Here is a 14,045-nt window from a genome sequence, read left to right as displayed (position 1 = left end):
TGTGTAAGGTCCTGTCTCTGAAGTACCCTCATTTATTTTCCTAACAGTGTTGTCTCAGTAAAAAAAATCTGGAAGCCAAAAAAGAAAAGTGACAGGCTTCTAACCTTTACCTGACTCATGTCATTGTGGAGGGAAGCTAGTGGTTAAAAGGCAGTGGACCTGTAGGAAGGGGATGATGACCAGAGGGAGGATAAGGGCCAGGAGGTAGACCACTAGGAGGTTAGGATGAGCAGAGCCATGAGGACGAAGAAGACCCAATTCACAGGGACCAATGTTACCAAGACCAAAGGGGACCAAGAACAAAAGTTGAAGTGGAAAAGGGTATTTTGGGGTAGCAGGACCAGGTTGAGAAGGTTCAAGAGGGCCAGGAGGATATGGATCAGGCAGATCAGGGCACAGTGGGTGAGGACTTGGGGAACAGAATGAACAGGCATTAAAGGAACAGAAGGCCCTGGACCATTATGACGAGGATGGTTAGGGGAGCCCTATTGCACCAAATAGAGGCCAAAGGAACAAAGATGATCAGGGGCAGGAGTAGCTGACCTAGGGGGACAGACCAAAGAGGACCTGTACCAGGTGAACAATGGAATAAAGGACCAGAGACAGGAGTACAATGACCACAGAAATAAGTTCAGGAAGCACCAAGGGCTCAGAAACAAATGACCAGGAAGACCACAACTGGAAAGGACCAGTGCTTGCAGGACCAGGAAACCTTAGCTCAACAGGACAAGGAGGAATATAAAGGACCTGGAAGTCAAGGCAAAGTGGGACCAGGATCAGAACGTCCCTGAGGCTCACACTTATTTTGTGGGACAGGAAGAAGCCATGGTGACTAGGATTACATGAACCTGGTTGACTCACAACAAGGGCACTAGGAGGACCAGTGCCATAGAGATAAGGAAGCCAAGACCCAGGAGGACCATAACAGAGGGGACCAAGGCCAGATGGACAAGAACAAGGTGGAATAGACAAACTAGGAGACCAGGAGGACCAGTAGAAATAGGATGCGGCAGGAGGACCAAGGGACTAGGAGGGCTAGGAAAACCAAGGCCAGTGGGGCCAGCAAAAGAAAACTCGATACATGAGGACCAGACAAGGGAGTACCAGAACTATAATTAGGATTAAATGTACCAGTAGACCAGGAGCAGAAGGATTATGAACCAGATTTAGGGTGAGGAGGAAGAAAAGGTCTAGGACTGCGAGCCTGTGAAACAGGAGGCTCAGGATCCAGAGGACCAGTGACAGGAGTAGATGAAAATTGTGACCAGACTTACCAGGATGTACAGGACCAGGAAGTTCTACAGCTAGCATGAACTGGAGATCCCGCATCAACAGAACTAGGAAAGATTTGGATAATCTGCTGTGGGCTAAGACATGTTATCGCAGAACCATGAGAACTATGTGCTGGAGGACTAGGGCCACGAGAATCAGGACCAGAATGAAGAGGACTACGAAGATCAAGAGCAAGAGAGCAATGGCCAATAGCACCAAAAGACCAGGATAAGCCAGCAAGAGACTAGGAGTAACAGGGGTCCAGGACCAAGGGTACCCCGGGGACCAGAGCAACAAGGACCAGTTGTACTAAAAGGATCATGACCACTGGACTGAAAACAGGACTGAGGGGCCATGAAGATCGAGATCTAGGACTAGGACTCTGAGGCTTGGGAGCAGATGCCCAGGCAACCACAGTCAGGAGAGTGAAAACTAAGATGACCAGTTCATGGGGAACCAATAGGACCACAACCAATGGACCTGGAAGATCAAATCACAGAGGTCAGGAGGATAAAAATCTAATTTACCAAAGCACAGAAAATCAGGACGAGGAGAAAAAGGGAGGTCAGATATGTTGGGGCAGGATGACAGGAGCCGGGTTGAGCCAGCTGGGTAGCTAAGAATAGGATGACCTTAACAAAGAAGACCAGGGCTGAGTGAAAACGTTACTGCAGAACCAGTATGAAAGGAGCAGGAGGGTCAAGAGTATGACAAAATGGAGGAGGACAAAAGAACTAGTCAGATGAGGAGAATATGAACAAGAGTAATGAGAACCAGGGACCAGATAGAAAAGGATTAGGTGCACTAAACGATTGAGATAAGCAGGAACACGGCTAGGAGAACCAGGGGGTTAAGCTGGAAAGTAACCAGAACATGAAATAGCAAGTGAAGCAGGAGGACTAGGAACTGGGGTGGCACGTTTATGAGGACCAGGTATCTCATGACATCTAGAACCATAGGAACCAATTGGACCAGAGCAGGACAAAAATGACCAGGTCCAGCCCAAGAGGACCTATTAAGGAGGACCAGGACCAGTGGAAGCAGTACCAGGTGGAAAAAGAGGAAAAGATTCAGGGTGAGGAGGGTCATGATGAGCCGAACCAAGAGGACCGTGAATGCCAGACCTAGAACATGGTAGGACTAGAACCAGGAGTACCAGATTCAGGAAACCAGTACCAGGGTGAACATAGCTAGTTAGACCAGAGCAGGGATAAAGACCAAGAGGACTAAAGCAACCTAGACAAGAAGGCCTTGAAACAGGACCACGAGGAAGACAAACATCATAATGCATAGAAGGATGAGGAGGAGAAGGATAAAGACCAGGAGAGCACCCATATGATTCTAGGTCACATGCATAAGATTATCACTTTTGTAAATTGTTCTTATTAATGCTTGTTATGCTGACAAACCCTAGAAACCTTCCCCTTTTTCAACTTATAGAACTGGTAAGCATTTGCTGAAAAATCTGTACATGCAAATTTAATAAAAAGCCAGGACTGTTACACCTTAGCTTTTGAGTGATAGCTGATGCTGTCTGATGCTGGCACAGTAGTCTGATAGTGGAACAGATGGCGAGGGACTGGAACTTGGTAGAGAGGTTGAAGGGTGAATGGGTGTCAAGGAATGCTGTCTGGTAAGGATGCTGAAAGGGTTTGAGAAACCCAGGACCATACTCAGCAAAAATTGTTAGTGGCTAGCAAAGGAGGTAAAGAAGCTATTGCAATCATCAAAGGTGAACTCAGTGTCATAAAAAGGCTCACATGAACAGAATACGGTTTGAGTGAGGCTGCAAACAGATAATCTGAGATGGCCCACAGAAGGACTCTTGGGTAACAAAGTGTTGCCAGCTGTGCTAGTTCTAGGAACCAAGGCCAGAGGTGATAGACCAGACCCATGGTCTGCAAAACTCTGAGGTGTAAAAATAGAGGCGCGTGTGGCTTTAATATCTGATATTTATTGACATTATCCATTAACTCTTTTGGTGATTGCATCAGCCAATGGCCGACGCAAGCACTACCTCCTTGGTGCGGCGCACATCCAATGGCTGACGCCAGGGAGGGTCCCCTTTAATCCTCTGGTGTAAAGCACCGAAGGTTGCTTTTTTATCTCCCGAGGGAGATGCAGAAGGCTTTGCACGTCTACCCCTACCCCCTCCTGCCCATCTGTGATATCAGCGCTCCGTGAGGTGCTCTGACGTCACTGTTTTCACAACCGAAGCTGAGGACAGCCGCAGGTAGGGCCGCGCTCAACTTTGATGGGGAAATCAGGCCAAAAACAGCCTCCCCAGCTTTCAGGGAGGTCTCATTTGAAAGCGAAGAGTCTCCCTTTTCAAACGAGGCCTTCCTGAAAGGGTTTCCAGACCATAGATCGCGGCAGCACTGCGCTCCATGGCCCGGAACCCCCATTAGACAACAGGGATGTCTTTGGGGGGGTTGGTCCTCGTGGTAATGGGCAACGCCCCCAGGGGCAAAAAAAATAGTATGTAAAAAAAGAAATTGGCAGCAAAATGGGCAGGGGATTGGTCCTCCTGCTCAGTGGCTGACCCCTTGTGAGGTGGCGGGCGGGCGGGCGGGGAGTTATGGCGGGTGGATCGGTGATTCACCCACCATCATAATGGCCCCCTAAATGTTTAGTGTCAGTTACTAAAACTGGCACTTACAGGTACGTGCCCTATCGTGTTAGAAAAGGAGCCGGGCAAGGGATGCAAATAGATATTGCTTGAGCCAGCAAATATTAAAGTGGCTAAAGGAGAACTGTAATCGCACAATATGACAGTGTGTCAAAGAGTCGTGCCATATATGAGATCCATTAAAGTTTAAACATCACTAAATAATGCAAAGGGGCACATGTAATGCCATTAATATTATGAACTAAAATTACATTCAACACACTGTGATTGTGGATGTTAAAGTTACCAACTTGAATAACGTCACCCCACTTTCTCTTGCTAGGAGACATCACCCAATGGGAATGAGAACAGATTCAATTATAAAGACCTGCAACTGATACCAATCTTGTTAGCCAGTATTGAGAAAGGCAATGTCACCAAAACGCGTCAATTTGGTTATAATAAAGAAATTTGGAACCCGCAGAGTGCTCCTATGTCCCTGGTGGATGTTTGTTGAAAAATAATTGTACGTGATGGCCTCTTATCATGAAGGAGGCACCAACCCTACAAAGGGGCCGATTCCGATCCTGGAGAAACCGGGTACGAACCGTAGGTCGGAGTGTTTTCTCCGTCCGACTCGTACCCGGTAAAAAAAACCTACAAACTTGCCAGTGAGGGAGCTTCGCGGAATTTTTTCTGTTTCTACCGTGCACGCATGCTGCTCGCACTCCGCGATTTTTCGCAAATTTTTTTTTAAAAAATTTGGTCCTTGGGGGTCCTTCTGGGACCCCCTGACAAAGGCTAGGAGGTCAGGAACTGTCCCCCCTGCCCCCTTTTTACGTTCTCCACCTTTGTTTTTCACCCCCTCAGACTGCGAGAGACAAAATGGTGGCTGACACTTCCTGGTTTCGACCGATTCGAATGTTTACTAAGATCGAACAACCAATCAGAAGTGCGCTCGCGCACGTTACCGTGCGCGCACGGTGCGCACTCCGTGCTCGCCTATAGATATGTATATGCTTTTAACTGCAATTTTCTCAGGAACTAATGAACAGATTGACTCCAGACATGCAAAAGGCACATCCCTGACCTGAGGACTACCTCTCTGCCAAATTTCAAGTAATTCTGTTCAGCCGTTTGGGCTGTAGCTTGGACTAAAGGTCCCTATGGAAAATTGCATGGGAAAAAACGCGTTTTGGGACCCCCCTTTTTTCTCAGCTCCCGCTTGACGAATCCCCCCGAGACTTTCAGGGTAGGAGCGGAGTGGAGCGACCCACCTATTTTGAAAATTTTGCGAGGATTTGTCAATCGGCGCCAAAGTTATTCCAAATAGAATGTTGCGGATTTCCTATGGAAACACGGTCCTAACTATAACTATCTACTGGCGACCGCCAGTTGATAATAATATATATATATATATATATATATATATATATATATATATATATATATATATATATATATATATATATATATATATATATATTCACTGAAAAAACCACAAGTTTCGGTGACATTATGGGTAGTTGGACATTTCACTCATACAAAACCAGAGAAATTCGTCTGTTATAGTTAGTTCAGCTAACTAAACCTCGCGCCCCCGCAATGCTCTGCTGATGACATCACATATGACATCATTCATGACATGGTCAGTGACATCACTGATGACATCTCAAATTATATCACTGATGACATCACTGATGACATCATCCAGTGACTGTGTGTTTGTATAAAGTTTAAATATGTTTTATATATCTGCCAAGGTGTATTGAAGAATGAGTGGGTGTATGAGTGTCTGGATGGATGATTTAGTAGGTGCATGACTGACTGTATAAGTGAGTGATTAAATGTGTCTTACTGAATGCATGGGTTAGTGACTGATACAGACACTCACACAGTTTAGTTTGTCAGTTGGTGTGTAAGCAGTTTCATGGGTTGTGAGTAGCTAAATGAGGATCTATATGGATTATTGATTGGTTGTCTGAGTATCTGTATGGGTGCCTGAGTGTCTGTGTGGATACATGGGTGTGACTCTGTGCATAGATGTGTGAGTGGATGATTCACTGGGTGTATGGGTTCAAGAGTGCATCTGTGAAGGGCTGTATGGGTGGGTGAGTGTGTGTGTGGGTGTGTTGGTGAGTGAATGGATGCCTCAGTGGTACATGGGTTAGTAACTGCAAATGTGAAAGAAGGTATATGTGAGTGTTGGAGTGTATAAATGACTATATGTGAGAGTGAGTGATTGTGAGAGTGGCTGTATGGATAAGTGTGTGCGTGTATTTGTCATTGTGTAAGAGTGTAAGTATGTGTTAGTATATGTTTGGATAAGTGAGGTGGCGTGTGTATAACTGTGTAGGTGAGTAAATGGGAGTGTGATTGATTCTTTGCAAGACTGACTAGGTTTGTGAGTAACTCTATGGATGAGTGGTGGTGTGTGAGTGTCTGTATAAATATGTGAGTGCATATGATAATGCCTTATTGATGGTTGACTGCATGTGTGAATGAGTGGCTGTGTGTGTAGACCTAGGAATTAGTGCGTGAGTATGTACTAACTGGTATTGTTGTGACTATGGTTTCGAAAATGGTAGTCTGTATTTTAGAGTGGGTGTATCAAAAGTTATATTAGGGTATGAGGAGGTGCATCAGATTGTCACATGGATGATGTCATCAGTGATGTTATCAGTGATATCATTTGAGATGTCATCGGTAATGTCACTGACCATGTCATGAATGATGTAATATGTGACGTCATCAGCAGTGCATTGCGGGGGCGCGAGTTATAGTTAGCTGAACTAAATATAAAGGACACATTTCTCTGGTTTTGTACCAGTGAAAGGTCGAACTAACTATAACGTCCCTAAAACCTGTGGTTTTTTTCAGTGAATTTCTAAGGTTTTTTAAATGCTATTTTCCAACTATAACGTCCCTGAAGTCTACGTTTTTTTCAGTGAATTTCAAAGGTTTTTTAACTGCTAATTCCTAACTATGCCTACAAAGGTGGGACATGTGAAGAAAGAGGAAAAAAAGCGCAGAAAGAAGCAAGACAAATGCAGAAGTCCAGAAAGACGAAAAAAAGTGCAGAAAGAAGCAAGAGATGTGCAGAAAGAACTAACAGAGGAGCAGAAAGTCCTCCTGTGCCCCCAACTTTTTGCTGACGGGTACTGGTGGTTTCTGACTCTAACTAACCAGGCGTAGAGCCAGTGCTATGCTAAAAGACACTTAGAATACAGTGAAAACACCTACATACACTAGGGAACAATATGTGTTGGGGTACCCCTGTGATTAGCATGACCTCCTTTGTATGTGCCATGAGTTAGTGCCTGGGTCATTGCATGAGTACATGAGTTGTGACTGGATGATTAGAGTACTGCAAGGAGAGTGCATGGTGAATTTATAAGTGCTTGGGTTTTTGCGGAGTGATTGGATAAGTACATGGTGCTGGCTGGGTAATTGGAGGAGTGCATGGGTAGTAACAGGGCGATGGCTGGACTGCATCAGTAGTGCTCAGGGTATTGTAGCAGTGCATGAGTTAGTGCATGGGTCATTGCACGAGTGCATGGGTACTGACTGGATGATTAGAGTACTGCAAGGAAAGTGCATGGTAAATTTATACGTGCTTGGGTTGTGGCGGAGTGATTGAATAAGTACACACATGTCACATCAGGGCCACCCCCTCCCTTCCCCACTGTGCAAACGTGCCCCCTGGCTATGCAGATTCCAGAACTTTCCACCACAGAAATTAGAGGAAAAAATTTGAGGATTGCAAGGGATTGTGGGTATCAGAACCTGGTGAGAGCCAGACAAGTCACCCCATCCTGGATTCCCCTTGATGTCTAGTTTTAAAAAATGTATAGGTTTGCTAGCTTTCCCTAGGTGCCGGCAGAGCTGGGTTCAAAATCTACCGCTAGGCACTTTGCAAAAAAAGGGTCCTTTTTGATTATAAAAATGTGGTGTCTCCATGTTGCGTTTTGGGCCGTTTCTTGTCACGGGCACTAGGCCTACCCACACAAGTGAGGTACCGTTTTTATCGAGACACTTTGGGAAATGTGGAGTGGGTGCCATTTTTTGGATCCACGCAGATTCCAGAACTTTTCACCACAGAAATGTGGAGAAAATGTATTTTTTTGGACAAAAATGTGAGATTTGCAAGGGATTGTGGATAAACGGACCTAATTAGAGCAAGACAAGTCACCCCATCCTGGATTCCCCTATGTGTCTAGTTTCCATAAATGTATAGGTTTGCTAGGTTTCCATAGGTTCCAGCAAAGCTAGGGTTCAAAATCTACAGCTAGGCACTGTGCAAAAAAAGGGTCTGTTTTGACTAAAAATGTGGTGTCTCCATATTGCGTTTTGGGCCATTTCCTGTCGCGGGCACTAGGCCTACCCAAAAAAGTGAGGTACCGTCTTTATCGAGACACTTTGGGGAATGCGGGGTGGGTTGAAATTTGTGGAATCACGCAAATTCCAGAACTTTCCACCACAGAAATGTGAGGAAAATTTGTTTTTTTAGACCAAATTTGAGGTTTGCAAGGGATTGTGTGTAACAGAACCTGGTGTGAGCCAGACAAGTCACCCCATCCTGGATTCCCCGGGGTGTCTAATGTTAAAATTTTTTATAGGTTTGCTAGGTTTCCCTAGGTGCCAGCAGAGCTAGGGTACAAAATCTACAGCTAGACACTTTGCAAAAAAAGGGTCTGTTTTGACTGTAAAAATGTGTTGTCTACATGTTGCGTTTTGGGCCGTTTCCTTTCGTAGGCCTACCCACACAAGTGAAGTACTGTTTTTATTGAGAGACTTTGGGGAATGTGGGGTGTGTGGAATTTTGCAGATCCATGCAGACTCCAGAACTTTCCACCACAGAAATATGAGGAAAATGTTTTTTTGACAAAACGTAAGGTTTGCAAGCGATTGTGGGTAACATAACCTGGTGAGAGCCAGACAAGTCACCCCATTCTGGATTCCCTGGGTGTCTAGTTTTCCAAAATGTATGGGTTTGCTGGGTCTTTTCTTGGTTCGGGCAGAGCTAAGGTTCAAAATCTACAGCTAGGCACTTTGCAAAAAAAGGGTCCATTTTGACTGTAAAAATGTGGTGTCTCCACGTTGAGTGAGGTGCCATATTTAAGGAGAGACTTTGGGGAATGCGGGGTGTGTGGAATTTGGTGGATCCACACAGATTCCAGAACTTTACAGCACAGAAATGTGAGGAAAATGTGTTAGTTTTTACAAAGTTTGAGGTTTGCAAGGGATTGTGGGTAACATAACCTGGTGAAAGTCACACAAGTCACCCCATCCTAGATTCACTTGGGTGTCTAGTTTTAAAATTTGTATAAGTTTGCTATGTTTCCCTAGGTGCCGGCAGAGTTAGGGTCCAAATACCACAGCTACGCACACTGCAAAAAAAGGGTGAATTTTCACTGGAAAAAGATTGCCCACATTGCAGTTTGGGCTGTGTAACACACACAACCCCGCAGCCCCCGCGGTGCAGGGGGCCCCTAGTCTTCAGTACGTGAAGGGGGCCCTCTCAGCTCATCTGTAGAGAGCTGTGTGTGTCTTGCTCTACAGCAGCTGCAGTGTGAAGCCTGATCTGAGCTCCTTGCGGTGACCCAGGACTGAAGACAAGCAAAGTAACAACTTACATTGTTTCTCTTCAGTCAGAGCCAGGCCAGGAAAAAGGATGAGGTGGGGGCCCTCAGAGAGAGCATTCTCCACAAGGCACTGCTCCTCCTACAAGGGAAGAGGCAGCAAAATGCTGACTGGGGCAGGAGAATGTTTGCAGCTCCAGGAACAGGATCTGTTGGGATGCATTAGAAGGCAAACAAGCATTTGCAATGCAATTGGTATCAGATTTGTGAGATGAGAGCCATTGACATTGTAAAGGACAATGTATTTTACCTATACGTTTTCTGATTGGAGTGGAGTGAATGTGTGTGTGTCAAGTGGACATATGTGGTTTGGATTGGAATTGTTAGTTGTGGAATTGTGTTGTGTGGATTGAATCTGTGTAGTGAAATAACGTGGCATGGTGTGTAGTGTAATTATGTGGTATTGAGTGTACTGGAACTATGTGGAGTGGGACTGTGTATCATGGAGTGGGATTGTGTGTCTTGGAGTGGCATTATCTGGAACATGGTGTGTGAAGTGTAATTATATAGGTTGAAGTGGAATTATGTGTAGTTGAATTGTGTTGTTTGGAGTGTAATTATGTGGTTTGATGTGGTATTAAGTTGTGAGTAATGTTATTGTGTGATGTGGATTTATATGGTATGAGGTGAAGTGGAAATATGTGTTTTTTAATTTTTAGGATTGTAATTATATGGTATGGAATGTTGTAGAGTTAAATTATTTATAGTTGAATTGTGTGGCATGGAATTATGAGATGTTCAAAATGTGCTGTGTGTGGTAGAATTAGATGTGCAGATTCGGACAAGCTGTGCACGCTAAGGCTTTTATATTATGGGGTATAAAGTTGACAATTGTCTATTTTTCTATTGAAAAATAATTTGGTTTGTTATTGACCTTCCAGTACATTTCTGAACAATTTGCTAAGCTAAATTGTACTATTGCATTATGTGCGCATGCAGGGAGCAACAAGTGTCTGGCAGACATGCTAAAAATCATCTTACATCTCAGTATTAACTTCCACACTTCAACGCAGTAATTCCAATTCTAGAATGAGTTACCTGTTTGCTTTACAACAACAGTTAGTAAAACAAGTAAATGCTTTGCCAGCCTGTATGAGTAGCAAAGGTTTTAAATGGACTTGTTTTCGTGCAAGCTATTCCTTTTCCCAGTTCAAGGGATAAAAAACATCTACAGACAATAATAGGATTGCCAGGATGGTACGATAGCAGAATATTGATACGTGTGCATCTGGTGAGGACTGCGGGCAGCAAGTACTTGATACACTATTTGCATAAGAAAATACTATCATTTTTTTCTTTCTCGTTATCCTCCATTAGTTATTAGTAAGCAAGGGGGAAGAGAAGGGTTCACCGACAGCATTCTGGTAATCTAAGGGAAACAAAGAATGCTGTGGTAGATGCCGCCCAGAAGGCATAGGTAAATGAGTCAGGAGCTGCCAATGAAATGAAGTGGAAATGCACTTCAGATATTGCCAGTATTGATGGCTACTGTGCGGTTGCAGGCTTCGCTGGGCTGACAGTGAGTGGGGAAATGGTACGGTGTCACTGTAGGTTATATTACATGAATCAGGCATTCTCTCTGGTGTTTGTCCTTGGGGTACTTGATGACTGGTGCTACACATGAGATCAGGTTTGCCTTTGACAGGAGGCATGGTTTAGTGGAGTACATAGTGTAAATTAATATTGGCGTGAGGAAAGAAATCGGACCCTTTGTACATTTAATATTATTGTTTGCATTATGCAGAGGATGAAAAGTAGCAAGAATGACTTTTGTGCCACAGAGGCTGCCACGAAGAATTGTCTTGGGGTGGTCAGTTGAAGAGATTGTTTAACATGTTTTAAACTACCATGGTGGCATTGAGGAGGGCAGCAGCTGGAAGTCTCTGTCTGTACAGGTAGGCAGTGGTTAGATGGGGACCGGCCATCAGTCTTTCTGTCAGTGATGGACAGGGGTGCAGTGGGCGGCGGTCACGGGATCGCAGTGACATCCGAGGGGTGGTTTTAAAGGTGGGCAGAAAAGCATAACTGCCGGTTTCATAGGGGTGAGAGTAGAGTGTAATGGATGCATTAGTCGCAGGCACGATGGCAGTGGTCTGTGTTTGGAGGTGGTTTACTGATCGGGCTTCGCTTGGAGGTGGGCCATCAAGTAGGTGGATGTGTTTGGCGGGTCGGCTGTAGGCAGTGTTATGTAACTTTGCCGGAGGGCGCAGCAGCAGTTTTCACTGATGTATGTAAATTGCCCGATAAGAGGCTGGATGTGACCAATGGAGGAACAAGAATCCTTTTTTTATGGCCGGGGTGAGCCCCTGCAGTATGGTGGGTCGCTCGCCTGAGAGCTCTTGACTGGCGCAGAGAATAGGGGGGCACCCTCCTTGTACCTTGCAGGGGGGCCCCCTCAAGTTTCGTTAAGCCACTGGCCCTGTCTTGTCGTGGGCACTATGCCTACCCACACAAGGGAGGTACCAATTTTACCGGGAGACTTTGAGAAACACAGAATAGTAGAACAAGTACTTTTGCCAATTGACTTTCTATGCATTTATCCCTTCCAAATGTAACACAGTGTGTAAAAAATAATTTGTTTTAAAAAATGCCCCCTAATTCAAATGCTGGTATAGGTACCCACATATATGGAGTTGTGCAAATAAACACTGCTTATAAACTCCATATGTTGTTCCCATTTCAGAAATACATAGTTTTCCTTGATACCTATTTGTCACACTTTGTATTTTACCAAGTGAGTTGCTGTATACCCTGTACACAATGAAAAAGCATAGCAAGGTGCAGCTCAGTTATTGACTCTGGGCACTTCAGATTCTTGGTGAACCTACAAGTCCTACATACCCCTGCAACCATAAGGCTCCAGTGGACATAACGGTATATTGCTTGTAAAAATCTGTCATACTTAGAAGAGGTTATACGTGAAAACGCAGACACAAATAGCAGATTTTTGCAAATTATTTTCAATATGTTTTAATTTGAACTGTTACTTTCTATAGGAAAACCTTGAAGGATCTACACAAATGACCCCTTGCTGAATTTAGAATGTTGTCAACATTTAAGTAATGTATAGCTTTCTGGGATCCATTATTGGTTTTACATCAGTTTCGAGCACTAACTGAAATGAGGTTTAAAGCATATAAAATCGAGCTATATTCCACTAAAATGCCAAAACTGTGTAGAAAACTTTGATTTTCTAACAACAGTCTGCCTGTTCCAGAAAGCTGGGAAAATGGTGATTCTATCACCATAAATGCTTTATTGATACCATTTGCAGGGAAAAATACAGACGCTTTCTTCTTCAGCACTTGTTTCCAATTTTTCAACAAAACCCCAAAATGTAGCTCTATATTGGCTAATTTCTGGGTCGCCTCCAGGGGAATCCCCAAACCCTTGGTACTTTTAGAATCCACAGGAGGTTGGAAGAAAAGGATGCAAATTTGACGTGAATACCTTATGTGGACAAAATGTTACAGGGGCCTAACTTCAAACTATCCCAAATTGCCAAAAAAGGGGTCAGCACTGGGGGGGGGGGGAGGCCCAGCATTTACGGGGTTAACATATTTTTCAATACTGATCATTTTATTTCAAAAAGTGTAGGTATTTGCTGTACACATCATATCATTGATCACAAGCAGTAAAAATGTGAAAAAGTCTGCACTTACCCGAACTGAAGAACCTGGCTAAGCGCTCAGCTCGCACCCTGACTATATCTTGCTTAAACTCAGCTTCCGACTCGAAATATTTTGAAAGAATGGTTTTTGGATCAAAATATTTATCATGAAGTTCCATCACAGACAGTCCTGATGCCATCTTTACAGATGTAAATGGTGTGTTGTAATTCTGTGACGATCTAACAAACAATCTTCCTCCAAAGTGAAGATGCCAAAGCTAAGATGCTCCGGTGGGATGTTCTAGGGGTTTATATGTCATGTGCACACACCTTTTATTCTTCACGTCGGCAGTACATCCCTGTTTTTTTCATTGTATGTGAGTCACCTTCCTTCATTGTTGTCTCGGGCACCTGCTGGCATTGCTCATCAGTGATTTGCATGCATATTCATTGTGTATTTTCAGCTGCACTGTTTACCGGCTCAGTGCAGTCTCCTCGTCTGGTGTTTGATTTTAGTTTATTGCTTCAGAGAAGTCTATACGAGGTGCCCTGAGATGTACAGAATATGGGAGGGCTAAAAAACGCGTCTTCTGCATACTGTTCGAGGACAGGCCTTCCATTTTCGCAAATGATGACGAGGGAAAAACACATTTTGAGATACTTTTTGCAATAGGGATGTTTTATATGATTATTTAATAGTAAAGGTGCTTGATAGAGCACTGCAACTCACATTTAGTTACCTCAGAGCTCTGATGATGTGCCAGAGTCTACCCGCCAGAGAGGTCAGGGAAGATGTTAGAGGCCAGTTGGTGTAGACAGGGTCCCAATCTCACTTTAGTCAATATTTAGATCAGTTATGAGCAGTGGTGCTGCTAGTTTCAAGATGGGGTGTCGGTCAGTGGTGACAATTCCA

At 44.2% G+C, this 14,045-nt stretch overlaps 1 protein-coding gene across 1 annotated transcript in view; it reads right to left on the bottom strand.

Moving 5' to 3' along the window:
- The window catches only part of LOC146861502 (nicotinamide N-methyltransferase-like), a 67,783-nt gene extending 54,121 nt beyond the window's left edge, over nucleotides 1-13,662 (bottom strand). The window contains exon 1 of the mRNA XM_085645833.1: nucleotides 13,185-13,662. Within this exon, the coding sequence (XP_085501959.1) occupies nucleotides 13,185-13,332 (148 nt within the window). The 5' untranslated portion in view covers nucleotides 13,333-13,662. The remainder of the gene's footprint in view (nucleotides 1-13,184) is intronic.
- Between the last annotated feature and the right edge of the window lie 383 nt (nucleotides 13,663-14,045).

This window comes from Triturus cristatus, chromosome 3_1 (genome assembly GCF_964204655.1).
Source record: "Triturus cristatus chromosome 3_1, aTriCri1.1, whole genome shotgun sequence".
NCBI lineage: Eukaryota > Metazoa > Chordata > Amphibia > Caudata > Salamandridae > Triturus > Triturus cristatus.
The sequence above is the reverse complement of the archived record's forward strand: the minus strand, read 5'-3'. Positions and strand labels throughout refer to the sequence as shown.